The following is a 19,721-nucleotide window of genomic DNA, read 5'->3' on the forward strand; positions in this document are numbered from 1 at the left end:
CATTGCGCGTTCTCTTCGGTGGCGAATACATCAAACCAAGGCTCTCCACACTGCTAAAAGAGACCTTGCACCACTTTCGAGTGAAGACGCCATTTGTGATCCATCATGTACCGGCGGCGGAGTTTCTCTGCCCTGGCGTTCAGGGAACCTGCTAGGTGTTGAACCACCAGAGGTATGCCCTGATGTTCCAGCCAAGTCCAAGGAGAAGAGCCTCTTGACATAGGGTCCACGACCCTACCCTGCCCTGTTTGTTGCAGTACCACATGGCGGTGGTGTTGTCCGTGAACACCTGCACCACTCTTCCTTGCCTTCAGTGCAAGACAAATCGCCCGGAGCTCCAGAAGGTTGATGTGGTGCCTGGACTTCGCCAGAGACCAGAGGCCTTTGACCTCCGCCATTCCCATATGGCTGCCCCATCCCAGGAGTGACGCATCCGTCACTACTGTGAACTCAGGTTGGGAAAGGGAGAGGGATCTGCTGTTGACCAAATCCTGGTTCGTGAATCACCACTGCAACTGACTTGCAGTCCCCTCCGAAATCTGAATGTCACCGGAAAGATTCCCCTGGTGCTGCACCCACTGGAACTTCAGGTCCCACTGCAGAGCACGTACATGCCATCTGGCATGATGCACCAGCAGGATGCAGGAGGCCCTGAGGCCCAGCAGCCTCAGGGTCATTCTCACCGAACACCGGGATGGAGGCTGAAACATCGGTATCAAAGCCCAAATATCCTGGACGTGCTGCTATGGAGGATAGACCCAAAACTGTGCTGTGTCCCGAACCGCCCTGATGGAAAGGAGCTTATGGGAGGGAATCAGGTGCAACTTCAGCATGCTAACTGTGAACCCCAGCAAATATAGGAAGTCCGTCGTAGTCTTGAGGTGGGAGACGACCTGGGTGAGCTCGCCTTCAACAGCCAGTCGTCGAGATAGGGGAAGACTGGAACCCCTGATCTGCGCAGATGAGCTGCGATCACCGCCATCACTTTCGTGAACACCTGGGGGGGGGCTGATAAGGCCAAAGGGGAGCATGGTAAACTGAAAATGAGTGTGGCCTACCGTGAACCGTTGGGCAGGCAAGACGGGGATGTGAAAGTAAGTATCCTGCAAGTCCAACGCTACCATCAAATCTCCAGGGTCGAAGGCAGACAAGACCTGAGCCAAGGTTAACATCTTGAACTTCTCCTTTCGGAGGAAGCGGTTGATGTCCCTGAGGACTAAGATAGGATGCAGGCCTATGTCTTTTTGGGTACCAAGAAGTAGTGGGAGTAGCAACCCTGACCTACATCTGGCACAGGGATGGGTTTGATAGCTCCCTTGGCAAAGAGATCCATAACTTCCTGGAAGAGAAGGGCAAATGATCCTCCGACATGGGATGAAATCACCACAAACGGCATGACCCTTACGCACTCCACTGCTCGCGGAACTCCGTGTAGACCGCCAAGTTTTTTTGTCACTTTGCGGAGTTCCTCACCGAGGAACTCCTCATAGGCTTAATCTTATCATGGAAAAATAGATATCAGTCATATGTTAAGAAACAAGGGCGAGTAGAAACCTTTTGGGTGGATATTTAAGACATTATTATTGTGATTTCTTTGGCAATTAGTTGATTTTTGCAAGCACTAACACTTCTCTGTGTAAAGTAAAGACCTTGAGAGTTTTGTAACTTTCAGATACTCAAATTGTGGATTCTGTTGCAATTAAAAATATTTCCAGGCCTGAAATTTCTTTGGAGGTTGCATGCGGCCAGCCTAAGTTATCCTGCAAGTGTTTCTTGATGAATCCTATTGCAACTACAATATGTGCTCTCTCATGTAAAGTCAGGTTGTTAGAAGATTTCCTGCAACTCAAGATATGCCTTACTTTTCACCTCATGTGGATGCATTTCTCATGTTTAGTGAGATCTCCTTTCTGAGTATAACGTTTCTGGCTTTCCCCACCTGTATATGGCTTTAGTCCAGTGTGAATTCTCTTATGTGAAATGACATTGTATTCAAGACTGTGCTTGCATTTCGAGCACTCATAAGGTTTTTCCCCAGAGTGGGATCTCTCATGAAGCATAACTCTGTCTTTCAGATTCAAGCTTTTATGGCAAAAGGATTTTCTCCAGTGTGGAGTTTCTCATGCAGCTTATCTGGCATTCAAAGCACTCAGTGGCGTCACTAGGGTTGGTGTCACCCGGTGCGGGTAAATCTTGGTGTCACCCCCTCATGACTTCCCTTTTTTTGTACCAGTACACATTTAACAGATCAGTGGGAAACTTTCTAAGAAAGAGCCAAAGCAAGAGAGCTTGTTTTTTTGGATTATTTCGTGCAGTCACACATAAATAATGTAGCAAACACGACCAGCTCTGAAATAAATTATGATCAGAGATCGCTTCTTGACACGTCTCTTTAAAGCTGACTGCTGAAGCTCTCCTAATTTATAGCACTGACTGTCTGTGAAGACTAAGAGTGCACAAAAAAGATAATTCACCCGTTGAATTGGTAATTTCTGTTTTTGTGTGTGTCGGAGTTGGAAATAAGGCAGGCAGCCAATCTCTGTTCTCAATGGCTGCCAGATCCTAGTGCTGTGCTTTTAATCACCAAGGTGTGGGCAGTTCAGAAGCGATGCTTCTGAGGCCTGAGTCCTGACTCACACTCACAGAATAGAAATGAACCAGATTGCTACAGCTTCAGGACCGGACTGGGAGCTCAAAGCAGCCCTGGCAAATGTTATTTGACCAGCCTCCATATGGTGCATAGCGAGCGAGCCTGACCCTTGCAAGGAGCAATGGCGGGGTGGGATTTTTTCCCCACCAAGAAAATTTGAGGGAAAAGTGGCAATTGAACATGAGGGTCCAGGAAGAGGCCAGTCAACAAAGACACTGTCACTATAATGAGAAAAGACACCACTGCTGCTGTACAGACACTGCCACAAGTGTAAGAAAAGACACACCAGCCAGCATGAGAAAAGACGCACAACTAGTGTGAGAAAGACACCACTGTGAAAGAAGACACTACGACTAGTGTACATACAAAGGCACAACCACCAATGTTAGAAAAGACACCATCCCTAGTGTATAATGTTAGATACAACAGCACGAAACAAAACCACACAGCTAGTGAGGGAAAGAACGCTACCACCACCAGTGTGAGAAAATACATCACCGTAAGTGTAGAAAGGCACCACTACTAGTGTGCAAAGACACCAAAATCAGTGTAAGAAAAGCAACAGAACTAGTGTGAGAAGAGACAGTGCCACCAGGATGAAGGAAACCCCAATGCCAGCAAAGAAAGACACTACTACTACTGTGAGAAATGATGGTATGACTAGTATACAACAACACTACCAGTGTAAGAAAAGACACCACTGCTGTGAGAAAGGCGCACCATTACTGTGAGAAAAGACACCACCAGCAATGTGGAAGAAGACGCCACAAGTAGTGTACCAAGACACCATCACCAAGATTAACAAGCATTTGCAATGCAATCGGTCTCGCCTTTGGGACATTCTATGTATTTAGCTATACAGCACATTCGCCTGGGTGCTGAAACATCTACTGTTCTTTAACATGGATGGAAAGTAAGCACCAAACTGTGTGACACACCAGGTATGAGACCACATGGAGAGAAATATTGCCTTTCTGAAGGAATGTATTTAATGTACATATGTGTTAATTATATTAAAATATATTGCAAATGCTACTTACCAGTATGCATCTGTTCTTGGCATGTAGGGCTGCTGACATTCATATCTGTGCATAGATCGCCGCCTAGTGTTGGGTCCGGATAATTGCACATTGTTGTCCTGGAAGAGTCTTCGAAGTATCACGAGATAGGTGGCTCCTCCACTGGACTACAGTGCGCATGGGCATCGCCTCCATCCCCAGATTGTTTTTAGCCATTGGCAGAGATGGAGTGAAGTATGTGAGTGATGACCATGCTATGAGCATATATGTATATGAATACTGCAGCTGCTACAGGCGCCGGGGAGGAGGGTGGGCGATATGAATGTCAGCAGCCCTACATGCCAAGAACAGATGCATACTGGTAAGTAGCATTTGCAGTTCGAGGCATGTGGGCTGCTGAATTCATATCTGTGCATAGAATACATAGCAGTCCCTCCATTAGCGGCGGCCGCCCGTGCCAGCTGCAGCAGTCTGAAAAAGTGTTTTGAGAACAGCCTGACCAACAGCTGCCTGCTGTTTGGAGTGCACGTCTACACAGTAATGTTTAGTAAAAGTATGTGTGGTAGACCATGTGGCTGCTCTACAAATATCTTCCAAGGGAATGTTACCTAGGAAAGCCATAGAGGCCCCCAACTTCCTGGTGGAGTGGGCTCTTGATGGGATAGTGAGAGTGCGTTTAGCTTTAGCGTAACAGATCTGAATGCATTTCACGATCCACCTAGCGATCCCAGCTGTGGAGATAGCGTTTCCCTTGTGGTGTGATGCAAAAGCAACGAAAAGCTTCTTGGTTTTGCGAAAATCTTTTGTCCTGTCAACATAGTACATCAAGGCTCTCTTAACGTCAAGGGTGTGGAGCATCCGCTCCGCCAGTGTCTCTGGGTTTTGGAAAAACACTGGCAACTCAATTGTCTGGTTCATATGGAATTGAGATACAACCTTGGGTAAGAATTTCGGGTTAGTGCGGAGTACAACCCTGTTAGCATGTACTTGGAAGAAAGGTTCCTGGATGGTGAGCGCCTGCAACTCGCTAACCCTCCGTAGCGATGTAATTGCTACTAAGAAAGCAACCTTCCAAGTCAGAAACTGAAGCTCACAAGAGTGCAGTGGCTCAAAGGGAGGACCCATCAGCCTTGTAAGAACCACATTGAGGTTCCATTCTGGAGCTGGTGGGGTCCTTGGTGGAATGACTCTCTTGAGTTCTTCCAGAAAAGCCTTGATAGCAGGGACCTTAAAAAGTGACAGGTGTTGCCTATTCTGGAGGTATGCTGCCATAGCAGACAGGTGAATGCGGATGGAAGAGTACGCCAAATTGCATTGATACAGGTGGAACAGGTAACAAATGATGTTTTGAATGGAAGCATCTAGCGGGTCAATATCGTGGTTTACACAGTAAATGACAAACCTCTTCCATTTAGCCGCATAAAAAGCTCTAGTAGTGGGCTTTCTTGCCTCCCGAATAATGTTCATGCAATCGGGAGGAAGATTGAGGTAGCCAAACTCTAGGACTTCAGGAGCCAGATCGCCAGGTTGAGCTGTTGCGGATCTGGGTGCTGAATGTCGCCATGGCTCTGCGTCAGAAGGCTGGGAGTGAGATGAAGCCTTTGATGCGGTACCACTGAGAGTTCCAGAAACGTGGTGTACCATGGTTGGCGAGCCCACGTTGGAGCAACCAGGATGAGAGTCATCGGGTGCTGCCTGAGTTTGCGTGCCACCAGCGGTATCAGAGGTGCTGGGGGAAAAGCGTACGCAAATCTGCCTGACCAGTTCATCCACATCGCATTGCCCTGCGATTGCGGGTGTGGGAACCTGGCGGCGAAGCTTTGGCATTTTGCGTTCTCCTTTGTGGCGAACAGGTCTATCTCTGGATGACCCCACCTTTGGAAGTACGGTTGGAGTACTGATGGATGTATCTCCCACTCGTGCATTTGGTGGCTGTGCCTGCTGAGCAGGTCCGCCATCTGGTTGTCTTTGCCCGGGAGATGCTCCGCCATGAGGAAGATGTTCCTCTGAATGGCCCACTTCCACATGCTCTGAGCCAGATGAGACAGCTGCGGAGAGTGTGTGCCCCCCTGTTTCTGAATGTAGTACATGGCCGTCATGTTGTCCGTCCGGATCAACACGACTTTGTTGCACAGATGTACTTTGAATGCCTTCAAGGCCATGAAGATTGCCATCAGTTCCAAAACGTTGATGTGCATCTTCCTTTGCTGTAGTGTCCATAGTCCCTGCACTGTGTAGTGGAGTACATGCGCTCCCCATCCCTGGAGAGAAGCATCCGTTGTCAGGATAATCTGTGGCACAGGCTCCTGGAATGGTCGGCCCTTGCAAAGGTTTTGTGGATTCCACCAATGCAGAGAGTTGTATGCCCGACCGCTCACCAACACTAGGTCTGTCAGTTGCCCATGAGCCTGAGTCCACTGACGTGCCAGGCACTCCTGAAGCGGACGCATATGTAACCTCGCGTGGGGGACGATGGAGATGCAGGAGGCAATCATGCCTATCAACTGCATGAACACTTTCGCTGGAAGCGAGTGCTGAGGTCTGAATCGTTGGATCAGCGTCTGGATACTGGCGATTCTCACTGAATTTGGCTGCGCAGTGGCTGCCAGAGTGTCTATTGTCGCGCCCAGATACTGCCGTATATGGGCGGGCTGGAGATGGGATTTTGGATAGTTCCGCGAGAATCCCAGATCGTGCAGGAGGTGAATTGTGCGGGACACGTGGTCCGCGCACTGCTGTTCCGTCTTTGCCTGAATGAGCCAGTCGTCCAGATAGGGATAGACGTGGACGTTCTGGCGTCATAGATGCGCTGCCACAGTCGCCAGGCACTTTGTAAAGACCCTTGGCGCCGTGGTGACCCCGAAAGGCAGAACCCTGAACTGGTAGTGCTGGTCTAGAATCGTGAATCTGAGGTACTTCCTGTGGGAAGGATGCAGGGGGATGTGAAAATACGCATCCTTTAGATCTAGCGTAGCCAGGAAGTCCCCTTGCCGAAGCAGGGGGAGAACCTGCTGCAACGTGAGCATGTGAAAGTGCTCCGATAGAATGTACCAGTTGAGGGGCCTGAGGTCCAGGATGGGCCTTAGGGATCCGTCCTTTTTGGGGATTAGAAAGTACAGAGAGTAAATTCCTGTTCCCCTTTCTTGCAGTGGGACGACCTCTATTGCCCCTTTTTGCAGCATGACTTGAACCTCCTACTGCAACAAGTGCAAGTGCTCGCCGGACATAGGACGGCTTCTTGGAGGTATGTTCGGTGGAGTGGAAGTAAGTTCTAGACAGTAACCGTACTGGATAAGAGACTTGACCCACCTGTCCGTGGTGATGGATTTCCACGCGGGCAGGAACTGCTGGAGTCTCCCCCCGACCGGTGTTGTGTGGTCGGGGGGCAGTGACAAGGCGTCACTGTTTGTTGGCTGTGGAGGACCTGGAGCTGTTGTTTCCACGTCCCCTGCCTTTGATGTTGTTGCCCCTGTAACCACCTCTACTCTTGTTTGTGTATGAGGTCTGGGTGTTGGTCTTGTAATACTGTGTGGACTGCGATGCCTGACCCCTTGAGGTGCCTCTGTGATTGGAGCGGCGAAAGGAACCACCCCGAAACTGCTGAGACTGGAGGGCCCCCATAGACTTGGCCGTGTCCGTGTCTTTTTTCATCTTTTCAAGTGTCGCATCCACATCGGGGCCAAACAGGTGGTCAGGATTAACTGTTTGGTTCAGGATTGTTGTCTGAATATCTGGCTTAAATCCGGATATCCTAAGCCACGCATGCCTTCTCAGCAACACGCTAGTGTTGATCGCCCTGGAGGCAGTATCAGCCGCGTCCAGCGCACATTTGATGGAAGCGTTGGTAATCAACTTCCCTTCCTGAATCAACATTTCACCTGCCTCCTTGTACTGATCAGGCAAGTGCTGCAGAAGTGTTTCCAGGGTGTCATAATGCGCCCTATCGTAGCGTGCAAGAAGGGCCTGTGTGTTCGAAATGCGCCAAATATTAGCTGCCTGCGCAGCAATTCTTTTCCCCGAGGCTTCAAATACTTTTGACTCTTTGTCTGGGGGAGGAGCGTCACCCGTTGTCTGCGAGTTCGCCCGCTTACGTGCGTTGGAAACCACCAAAGAATCCAGTGGCAAATGTCCCCTGATGTACGTTGGATCCGAGGGCGCTGCCTTGTATTTTTTATCAATTCGAGGATTGATGACTCGCGCCCGAGTGGGCTCCTTGAATACCTCTGGCGCATGCTTCAGCACTCCCTTCAGCATAGGCAGTGTCTTGACCGACTTCTCAGCCACTGAGAAAGTGTCAAACAAAAAATCGACATCCACAGGATCTGAATGTAGGTCTACATCATGATTAGCTGCAGCCCTCTCAATCAGAGCGTTGAAGGCTGCAGAGTCCTCTGTGGGAGAAGTCTTTGCAGCAAAGAGCTGCGGTTCATGACCGGAGTGCGGGTCCTCAGGGTCGCCTCCGGCGGACCAAGGTTCATGTACCTCCTCTGGATCCGAGTATGCTGGATAGGTGTACTCGTCCTCCTCATCTCCGTCACCTTCTCCAGCGTTGGAATGCGTTGGTGAAAGGTCTAAATTATGTGGAGATGCAGGCTCTATAGGGGCAGAAGTACCCGCAGAGTCCTTCTTGTTTTTGAGTGGAATACGATAATTTTCCAACACCGGCTCCGTGGTGATCTTCCGTTTGAGGAGGGAGAGCTTCCCGGTGTTGGCGTCGATAATAACCTCCCGACGCTCCTCATCTGCGAGCGGCTGGAGTCGATGCTTCGGCACCACCAAGGACGCCTTGGGCGTTGAAACCACCTTCAAAGGCACCCCAGCCCCATGCTTCGAAGCGAAAGCCTTCGGCGTCGACTTCGGCGGCAGCATGTAGCGGATAGGCGTCTGCGCCTTCGCCGGCTTCGGTGTAGGCTTCGGCGCCACATCCTTCGGTTCGGGAGCCTCAGCGTCCTTCCGAATCCTCTGCAGGGACTCGACGACCTTTTTGGCTAAGGCCGGAGAGGGCTGGACCGGCTCGAGCGATTTTCCCGAGTCCGGAGTCGGGTCGGTGAAAGGCACGGTCTTCGGAGCCGACACATCACCATCTTTGGCCTTGACGGCCGGAGCCGGCGCAGCCAGATCTTCGGCGCCGTCCCGACGCTTCTTCGGAGCCTTTTTCGGGTCCTGGACCTCGACCCCCTTCGGCGCCGACGCGGCCGCGTCGGACGTCTTCGCCCTCGGCTTCGACACCTGGATCTTCGGGTCGGCCATCTTGGCGTGGCTCTTGCCGTCGGCCATTTTGAATTTCTTGGACTTTGAGGCCTCTGGAGCCGTCTGTCCCACCAGAGCGACTTTCACTTTCGGTTTCGAAACCGTTGGTGTAGACCCCGATGGCTTCACTTTCGTTTTCTTCAACGGGAGTGGCACATCAGAAATGTCCGTGGCCGGGCCCGGAGGCGAGGCCGTGGGACGGTTAACAGGGTCTTGGGTAAGGCCCGAAGGCGATCCCTCGACCTGGGCCGTGTAACGGGGGTTGACCCCTGAGTCAGTCTGAGGATGCTCCTCCTCCGAGCTATCCTCCACGGTGGCAATGGCCCCATCGTCGTCCCCTACTTCACCGACGACTTCATCAAACTCCTCGTCTCCCGCGTCGTAGCTTTCTTCCTCCGACGCCGGGCTAGAGTCCGAAACTTGAAAGACATTGTCGTCTCCAACGTCTTCTTCGAAGATGTAGTCTGGCGGGGGCACAGATAACTGGGCCTGGAGTCTAGCGGCCCGACGAAGCTTGAGAGTCTTCTTACACCGGAACTTTGAACAGGCCATACACCTGTCCTCGTCATGGTCCGGCGACAGACATTTGTTGCACACTGGGTGCACATCGAGGTGTGAATACTTGGAGGTGCACACCGGGCACCTCTTGAACGGAGTTCGTTCCATGTCTGGAGCGTCGTGTAGGCCCGTCCGCGCCGACAGCACGCGGAAGGGTAGCAAGAGTTCGGAGCTGAAGAATAGTCAAACCCGAACGAAAAACGATACCGGCGCCAAGCCTAAAGACCTTTTGGTCTTGAGTTAGGAAAGTTAAACTATTATCGATTCCGACAGACGGAACCGAAAACACATCCGAACCCAATGGCGGAAAAAAACAATCTGGGGATGGAGGCGATGCCCATGCGCACTGTAGTCCAGGGGAGGAGCCACCTATCTCGTGATACTTCGAAGACTCTTCCAGGACAACAATGTGCAATCATCCGGACCCAACACTAGGCGGCGATCTATGCACAGATATGAATTCAGCAGCCCACATGCCTCGAACATATATTTTAATGTTGTGTTATATGTTGGCATTGTGAGTTGCTTACTTTTGTTAAAAGCAGGTAACACACATAATCTAGTTAATCTTCTATCATATCAGCCATGCATCATAGATAGTTTGAAAAACACTTCTTGGCTATTTTGTATTGTTACTATATTCAAAATTATCCGTATCAAGTCATTTACCTACATGGCTTATTATTGATAGTGGACCTGTCAGTCGTTGAGGGCCCAGGTGAGATGTGACAAGTTCAGGAAAGGGATGGATTCTCAAGCTATGCCACGGCAATGAAAACGACTTCCATTCTTCATTGCTCTGTTAGTGAATATCTAGATTTTGAAACTGGTATCCATGCAAGTTATACCATTAACAGGGCCAGACTGGAAGCTAAATCCTGCTCTGGCGAATATATTCAAACCCGCCCTGCACTTCAAGAGGCTGAGAGTGGGCTGAAGCTATGGGGCATGGCTTGGTCACCCAGGAAGCCCATTCTGTTCTGAAAGTAGCCCTATCACCTGCAGCCCATCAGGGGAATGCTAACGTGGCAGTATGGCCAATCCGGGCATTTTACAAAATGCACACTGTAGCAGGAGCAGCTTTTCAAACATGAGACGCGGTACACAGATCACCTCGTTTCAGTGAGTATTTCTCTAAAGGAACCAGTTTGAGGCAGAATTACAGAAGCCCCCCTGGGTATTGTGGAGGAGGCGGTAGGATGCCGTAGAGGTCAATAAAACTCATCTGCATTATACTACAATGCAGACAGCTCTGTAACGCTGCACATATACCATAAAATGAACGCAGAGATAAATAGGTCTGCCCAGGGTCACATGGTTTCAGAACAAGCGTTTAAATCTGGATTAGACAAGTAAAGTTTGATGTAGAGAATGGCGGTAAGTAGGCACACCTGTATCTGCTGCACCTTAAGAAAGGCTCCACCACCCCACCCACAAGCGCCCTCACCCAGCACCCACTGCGCAGACTATCAAATTTAAAACAGCCCTGGCAACAAATTATTCATTCAGCTCCCATTTGCACCGAGTAAGTGACCCCGGCACTTTGCTCAGTATAATTTTCCCAGGATAATTTTGGAAAAATCAAACTGAAAAGTGCCTGTTGAAAGGTTTCAATTATATACGCTAGTTTTACTGGTTGTTCAGAAGGGGATTTTTTTAATTAAATATTCAAGTACATAAGAGTTTATTTAGCACAGTAGCGCTATTTCTACAGTTTCTAATCATGCAAGCACCTATGTAAGAATACTGTTCTTGACGAGAAAAAGATGGTAGAGTTCTGAGACGCTTTCTCCTAATTCATGGATACATTAGTATTTTAAACGGGCCTGCCGCCTAAGAATCTCACAGAGGCCGCCGGGATCACATAACAGGTGCATCACAACTCCTGGGTGCGCTACACATGTTCGTTAATCCTGGGCCCGGGGCCGGCCACGATTGTCTGGGACTCTCACTCTGGTAATGCGATTATTGCGATCTGAATCTAGTGAACTGTGTGCCTGCCCTGCCACATTTCTCACTTCATTGAGTTCAAAACTTCATTCTAAAAATTATATTTCTCTATTCTCTCTCTCACCGTCCGTGACCGACTGCCTCCGAACCCAAGTCAGTCCCAGTCCCAGGCCACTGTCCCAAATTTGAAGGGGAGACGACGGCACTCCTCCGCTCGGGATATCAAAGAAGATGGCTCAGGCTGCTGACACACACATGAATTCTTTATTTCTAGCAGCAGCGCGAAGCACTACACGCACTTCCCTGCGCTGCCGTCTCCGAGTCTCGCCAGAGGAGCACAGCGCGCGGGGGCTGTCCCAGGGCTGTCATTGGTAGCGCTAAAGATTGACGGCCCTGGGACCCAAACTGGGTGGGTACACCACGCATCTGAATCATCACCGACCCCACCGGTGCGTAGTGTGCGTGCGTGCTTGGCCAGTGGCTGCAGTGCACAATCACTGTACTGACTGCAGAGTAGTATAATATTTTTATTTTGTAAGCAGGTGCGCAACTCGGTGCGCTGAGACAAAGTTGCGGTGGGCGGCGGCTTCAATCAAGGCTTGCACAGATGCTGATGCACTATAAATAAAAAGCAGTGAAGCACTGGCAGGCAGCTGCAGCAGAGAGGTACCGTGAGGGCGAGGCTGAGGCTAACTAACCAGATTGGTGACATCCCATGATGGGGTGACACCCGGTGCGGTCCGCACCCCCCGCTCCCCCCTAGTGACGCCACTTAAAGCACTCATAAGGTTTTTCATCAGTATGGAGTCGCTTATGGTTAGCGAGGCTGTGCCAATCAAATAGGAATTTCTGGCATTCACAGTATTGGTAATGTTTTTTCCCTGTGTGCGTCTGCTCATGTAGAGGGAGATTGCGTTTAAAATAATGCTTTTCTGGCATTCGGAGCACTGAATTATTTTAATGGTGTGTTTTCTTATGGTGCTTTAAACCCTCTCTACCTCTGAATCTTTTCTGACATTAAGAGCACTGATAATTTTATTCACCAGTGTGGATTCTCACATGTTTACTGAGTTGAGATTTTTGGCTGAAACATTTTTGGCATTCAGAGCACTGATAAGGCTTTTCCCCAGTGTGGGTTCTTATATGGTAAGTGAGACTGCTTTTTTCACTGAAACATCTGTGGCATTCAGAGCATTGATAAGGCTTTTCCCCAGTGTGGGTTCTTATATGCTGAGTGAGACTGAATTTTTCACTGAAACCTCTGTGGCATTCAGAGCATTGATAAGGCTTTTCCCCAGTGTGGGTTCTTATATGCTGAGTGAGACTGATTTTTTCACTGAAACATCTGTGGCATTCAGAGCACTGATAAGGTTTTTCCCCAGTGTGGGTTCTTATATGCTGAGTGAGACTGCTTTTTTGAATGAAACATATCTGGCATTCAGAGCACTGATAAGGCTTTTCCCCAGTGTGGATTCTTATATGCTTAGTGAGACTGCTTTTTACACTGAAACATTTGTGGCATTCAGAGCACTCATAAGGTTTTTCCCCAGTGTGGGTTCTTATATGCTGAGTGAGACTGCTTTTTATACTGAAACATTTCTGGCATTCAGAGCACTGAAAAGGTTTATACCCAGTGTGTGTTCTTATATGCCAAGCGAGACTGCTTTTGTCAATAAAACATTTCTGGCATTCAGAGCACTGAAAAGATTTTTCCCCAGTGTGGGTTCTTCTATGCCAAGTGAGAATACTTTGGTAACTGAAACATTTTTGGCATTCAGAGCACTGGTAAGGTTTTTCCCCAGTGTGGGTCCTTGTATGTATAGTAAGTGCTCTTTTGTCACTGAAACATTTCTGGCATTCAGCGCACTTATAAGGTTTTTCCACAGAGTGGGTTAATGCATGTCGATATAGACTCGCTTTGATACTAAACCTTTCCTGGCATTCAGAGCACTGATAAGGTTTTTCCCCAGTGTGGATTCTCAAATGCTCAGTGAGATAAGATTTACGGCTGAAACTTTTTGGGCATTCAGCGCACTGGTAAGGTTTTTCCACAGAGTGGGTTAATGCATGTCGATATAGACTCGCTTTGATACTAAACCTTTTCTGGCATTCAGAGCACTGATAAGGTTTTTCCCCAGTGTGGATTCTCATATGCACAGTGAGATAAGATTTATGCCTGAAACTTTTTTGGCATACTTTGCACTGAGAGTGGTTTTCCCCAGTGTGCATTGTGTCAAATTCTGTGAGATAAGATTTATGGCTGTATCTTTTTTGGCACATGTAACTTTTTTCCCCACCTTAGGTTATTTTGCCTTGATTGAGGCGGTTTTGAACACTGAATTTGTTCTCACAGTCCGTGTTTTTATAACGTGTATTCCTAGAGTTAATATCTCTACGTTTAGTTTTCTTTTGCTTATATGCCACAGTAAGAGTGAACCCGATTTTAGAGTTGGGCTTGTTTAGATAATGTTCAGCATTTATCTCTAAAAGAAATTGTGTGTAATTTTCTTAACACTTCAATTGAGCAGAATATGTCTGAAAGCAGCCCTGTAACACCTGTCGAAATATTTCTAGCAGATAATAGTCTTTAGGTTATAGCCTCTCCAGCAGCAACTTATTTTGTGACTGAAGATTTTCTCAAATCTATTTGTATAGGTTCTTAGCAATGCAGTGATAAGGTGTTAGTCTGATATTTATTAATTAAACTGATAAGTACCTTTTTGCACTGACGTAATGGCAGTAACTGAGGGCGTTAGAACGTGCACAGTAAGATTGTGGATCACGAGTCTCAGAACATCAGTTCCTTTTACCCTTTCTATGTTTGGTGTAAGGTTAAGGTTTGTAGTTCCGAAGACGAGGATTTATTTACATTACCTATAGCGCAACTGTGATCATTTAATCCATTTTTATATTTAACAGTTTTACATATCACTCATTCACAGCAGATACTGTTGAGGCGATTTACATAGAAATACAGAACAGTACACAATAAAAAATAAACAATCTGAGATGGTTATGAACACAATAAAGTGGTGAATTTTTAAGGTTTTCGCAAGAGTGAGCAGAGTGGGTCGTGGTTTTCTACCCAGAGTCAGATAGTCTCAAACTTGGGTAACTGGTTAAAAACGGTTGTTGAACAAAGGTAATTTTCCAATCTTTTGGTTGTTAACGTGTCAGCTTCGGAGTCTTCTCTCAGCGTCTTTTCTTTGATGGTCTGCAGAAGAAACCTTTTGTTATAACTTTCTTTTATGCAGTGTGTGCTTCCTCTCTGGAATTACATGATGTTTTAGATGAAGGTTATTCTATGCACAGATATGGCTTTACTCTGGGTTAATGAACTGCTAAATTAGAGAATTCACTTACATTATAGTACTTTCCTCAGCTCCCACTTCCTTGCCACACCTAGATTTTGGAAATGGTTTAAACGTAGAAGGCTGGATGTCCTTCAGTTTTTCAAAATAATCCTTCTTATGGCACTGACTTCAGTTGCCTGGTGCTAAATCTTCCTTTCTTCGTCAGTAATTTCAATCACCTATAGTATTAAAATTAAATACTTAATACATGAAAATTTCCCAAAATATAATTTACAAGCCAAATCAATGCAGAGTTGCAGAATTTTGAAAATGTTGAGCTGTTTTTCATACAGAGCAGAGTGTAGAATTGTAGCCTGAGAGAACTTGGATGTAGGAGTGAGGATTTATAGAATTTTCAACTTTTTATTAAGCTCACAAAGGATACATGCACCCTATGGACTTGTAACATAGAACCCCAAAGGCAGAAATTAAAGTCATATGCACTGGCACCAAACAGATATTTAAACAAGCATTTACAATGCAACGGTTTCGCCTTTGCAAATGTTAGAGCTATTGGCATTGTAAATGACATTTTTATTTATGTGTTGGTTTTGAAAACATAAATAAATGGCATTGTCATTTAACAATGCCAATAGCTTAATCTCTCGCAAATGCCACACACACACACCCACAGAGAGCCACACCCACAGAGAGCCTCCCCACACACCCACACAGAGCCCCCCACACACCCACACAGAGCCCCCCACACACTGCGAGACCCCACACAGAGCCCCCCCACACACTGCGAGCCCCCCCACACACTGCAAGCCCGACACACTGCGAGGCCCCCCACACACACACTGCAAGCCCCCCACACAATTACTGCGAGCCCCACACACTGCGAGCCCCACACACTGCTGCTGTTTACAAGGAGGGGCCGCATGTAAAGGTCAAGTTGGACACAAGCGGAAACAGTTGGAAACAGAAGAATGGTGAGATGGTTGGAAGTTGGTTCAGCTTGGGTATGGAAGGTGACACTAAAGTTACTCCTTTCCTTGTGCTCAAGATGCCTTGCACTGTGTTATGAGCTAAGATGGACCTTGAACACGAAGCAAGAAGTGTACAAGCACCTGCACTTAGCAACAAGGCCAGTGATGTGAGACTACAGGATCAGGTGATACACATAGATCTGGCAATACAGAGGTTGTGAGCGAAAGGATGAAACCAGAAAAGGAATGCTGTCAAATAAGAAAGCGCATCTGGTAATCCGCGACAGGCAACAGTTAAGTTCATCAGAAATTGATGTTTCCTTTTTTTTTTACTTGTCTCTACTGCTATGATTCTGGGTAAAATGTAAGTTGTTTTTCTACCGCTCTGAGCTCTGTTGGGGCCGCTGATCCCCAGTTCACTGCAGGCGTCAGCTCCCTGCCGCCCATCGCCTATAGAAAGTGATTTACAAGCTGCTTGAGCCAATTAGCGTCTGCGTCTTACAACGGGGGGCTCACCAGGGCACCTCTGAAGTACAAATCGGCTGGGAGGCGGCTTAAAGGTGTCCTCCAGGTGTCTGGGCCTTCTGGACAGGCAGTGTTATCCTCCAGCTAAATCCACATGGGAGGGTCCTGTCCACCCCGAGAGCCCGGCCTGTCAATACAGCTGCTGAGCCCAATCACAACACGGCTTAGGGGGGATTTGTTTATTACTGGCGAGGTTAAGTAATTGTCACGGGATATGGAGAGCAGACAGGACTGGTTCGGGTGAGCCAAGTGGGGTGGATTCTATAGATGCCCTTTCTGGAGATAGGTGTCGACCTACATTTCTCACTTTCTAACTTCTGAGAACTTAAAAACGTGACGTATTTGTACACCATGTGCCAGTGAATTCGATGCGTGTTCTGCACAGTTGATGGTACTTTCGGCAGCCACCCTTCAGTACGTTTTTCATGAAGCTCTACTGATTTCAGAACTAAACCTAAACGCTCTGCGTAACGGGTGACATTACCTCCAATGTACCTTATTTAAATCTTTAAACACGTGAGTGACAACTGCACGGCTGGGACAGCAATGTTACCCAGGGCAGGGTCCAATTTAGTAAAATTGTACTTTAGAAAAACAAATTGTTGGTAAACACCATCATGAAAACTATATGTGTTTTTGAATGAAATAACAGTTATGCATCATAAGAATGTCACCCCTGTATGTCCCTCATGTCCTTGTACATAAAGATGCTTTGGAAATGAAGATCGTAGATGCTACAATTTATACGAATAACTTTCTATTTTTATTTCAGAAGGAACACTTTTTTGCTTCGTGCGGACAGTGGTCACCATAGCACAGTTAAAGAGCGGAGAGTTGGTAGACGACCTTGTCGAAGATGGCAAGTCAAGTCAAGTCAAGTCAAAGGATTTATATAGCGCACTACATACCCGTAGGGTTTCAAGGCGCTTAGGAAGGGGAGGAGAAATTACTTGTCAAAAATCCACGTTTTAAGTTGCTTTCTGAATGCTAGGTGGTTCTGAGTAAGGCGAAGGTAAGCGGGGAGAGAGTTCCAAGTTTTAGCAGCCAGGTATGAAAAGGATCTGCCTCCCATGGTGGTCTTGTTGATGCGAGGTACAGTGGCGAGGGCTTGGTTGGAGGAACGTAGTTGGCGGGATGGGGTGTAGAAGGACAGTCGTGAGTTGAGGCATTCTGGGCCGATGTCGTAGAGTGATTTGTGTGCGTGGGTAAGCAGTCGGAAAGTGATCCTCTTATTGACGGGTAGCCAGTGGAGGTCTTTAAGGTGACCAGAGATGTGATCGTTGCGTGGGATGTCTAATATGAGTCTGGCTGAGGCGTTTTGGATTCGTTGGAGTTTCTTCTGGAGTTTTGCGGTAGTACCTGCGTAGAGGGTGTTTCCGTAGTCCAGTCGGCTCGTGATCAGAGCGTGGGTGACTATTTTCCTTGTTTCGGAGGGGATCCAGCGAAATGTTTTTCTGAGCATGCGAAGAATGTTGAAGCAGGAAGAAGATACGGCGCTGACTTGTCTGTTCATTGAGAGTGAAGAATCCAGGATGACGCCTAGGTTCCGTGCGTGGTCTGTCGGGATGGGTGCTTTTCCGAGGGCTTCCGGCCACCAGGAGTCGTCCCATGCAGAGGGGGATGTACCTAAGATGAGGACTTCTGTTTTGTCTGAGTTCAGTTTCAGACGGCTTTGTTTCATCCATTCGGCAACTTCTTTCATTCCTTCATGTAGGTTGGTTTTGGCGGTGCTGGGGTCATTGGTGAGGGAAAGGATCAGTTGAGTGTCATCCGCGTACGAGATGATGTTGAGGTTGTGATGGCGTGCGATGGTCGCGAGGGGGCTCATGTATACGTTGAAGAGGGTGGGACTGAGTGAGGATCCTTGTGGTACGCCGCAGATGACTTCAGAGGCCTTGGATTTGAATGGTGGAAGGCGGACTCTCTGGGTTCTTCCGGTGAGGAACGAGGTGATCCATTCAAGTGCTTTTCCTTGGATTCCGATGTTTCTGAGGCGCTGTAGAAGGGTGCTGTGGCAGACTGTGTCGAAGGCTGCGGAGAGGTCGAGGAGGATGAGGGCGACTGTGTCTCCATTGTCCAGTAGAGTTCGAATGTCGTCTGTTGCTGCGATGAGGGCGGTCTCAGTGCTGTGTTTTGCTCGGAAGCCAGATTGTGAAGGGTCGAGGGATTTGTTGGTTTCGAGGAAGGCGGCGAGCTGGTTGTTGACAGCTTTCTCGATGACTTTGGCCGGGAATGGGAGAAGCGAGATGGGGCAGTAATTTTTGAGTTCGGTGGGGTCCGCTGTGGGTTTTTTCAGAAGGGCGGTGAGTTCAGCGTGTTTCCAGTCTTCCGGGAAGGTGGCGGAGTTGAAGGAGCAGTTGATGACGTCTCGGAGGTGCGGTGCTATGACGGAGTCAGCTTTGTTGAAGATGTGGTGAGGACATGGGTCTGTGGGGGATCCTGAGTGGATGGAATTCATCAGGCGGATGGTGTCCTCAGTGGAGATTGGGTTCCAGTCGTTAAGGGTGTTCACGGGGGGAAGATGATCAGCAAATGGTAGGGTGGGTTGGTTTCCGGGTTGGTTGTCAAAGCTGTTGTGGATGTCTGCAATCTTGTTGTGGAAAAATGAGGCTAGGGAGTTGCAGAGGGTTTGAGAGGGGGTGATGTCGGAGTTGGCCGAGGGATTGGAAAATTCCTTGACGATGTTGAAAAGTTCCTTGCTTTTGTGGGCGTTGTTGTCAAGTCGATCCTTGAATGCTGTTTTCTTGGCCTTTCGGATTAGTTGGTGGTGAGTGCGGGTGGCGATTTTGAAGGCGTCCTTGGTGCTGGTGGTTGGGTCTTTTTTCCAAGCTTTTTCCAGGGTGCGGCAGAGTTTCTTGGACTTCTTAAGATCATCGTTGAACCATGAGGCCTTCTTGTTGCCAGGTTTGCTTTGACGTTTTTTCAGTGGTGCTAAGGTGTCGGCGGTGTTGGATAACCATAGGGTGAAGTTGGCGGCGGCTAGGTTTGGGTCCGAGGAGTGGGCTGGGGTGTTTAGAAGGAGCGATGAGGAGATCTGGTCGGTGGTGATTTTGTTCCAGTTTCTTTGCAGAGTTGGTTGGAGGTGGTTGGTGGGTTTGGGCTTGTTGTAGGTGAAGTGAACGCAGCTGTGGTCAGTCCAGAGGAGATCCGTAGTGTGGCTGAAGGAGACATGGTTGCTGGATGTGAAGATGGGGTCGAGTGTGTGACCTGCGATGTGGGTGGGGGAAGTGACTAGTTGTTTAAGTCCGAGGTTGGCGAGGTTGTCCACGAGGGTGGCGGTGTTGCGGTCGTTGATCTTTTCGAGGTGAAAGTTGAGGTCTCCCAGAAGGATGTAGTCTTTGGAGGGGAGCGCGTGTGGGGTGATGAAGTCCGTGATGTCTTCACTGAATTTTGCGCGGGGTCCTGGTGGTCTGTAGAGGAGGGTGCCTCTGAGTGTGGTTTTGGGGTCGATGTGGATCTGGAAGTGAAGGTGTTCGGAGTTGGCGAG

General features: G+C 48.4%; 2 protein-coding genes across 3 annotated transcripts in view; both read right to left on the reverse strand.

Annotated features, from left to right (window-relative positions):
* LOC147737542 (uncharacterized) overlaps nt 1–19,721 on the reverse strand; it is a 532,291-nt gene that overhangs the window by 373,818 nt on the left and 138,752 nt on the right. The window lies entirely within an intron of this gene.
* On the reverse strand, nt 12,463–13,707 carry LOC147737544 (uncharacterized). 2 transcript variants are annotated; one of them, XM_086934913.1, is made up of 2 exons: nt 13,509–13,656; nt 12,463–13,256 (listed from the first exon to the last, which is right to left on the reverse strand). In XM_086934913.1, exons 1-2 carry the CDS (start codon nt 13,654–13,656, stop codon nt 12,463–12,465), a joined length of 942 nt encoding a protein of 313 aa, XP_086791039.1. The 2 variants fall into 2 exon arrangements, with proteins under 2 accessions (XP_086791039.1, XP_086791031.1); XM_086934905.1 differs by having other exon boundaries at nt 12,463–13,707.

The sequence above is a fragment of the Lissotriton vulgaris genome, chromosome 1_1 (assembly GCF_964263255.1).
Source record: "Lissotriton vulgaris chromosome 1_1, aLisVul1.2, whole genome shotgun sequence".
Classification (NCBI taxonomy): Eukaryota; Metazoa; Chordata; class Amphibia; order Caudata; family Salamandridae; genus Lissotriton; species Lissotriton vulgaris.

Excerpts from the sequence above, each read along its gene's own strand:
- LOC147737544 (XM_086934905.1), bottom strand. The coding sequence starts at position 13,707 with ATGTGCCAAAAAAGATACAGCCATAAATCTTATCTCACAGAATTTGAC.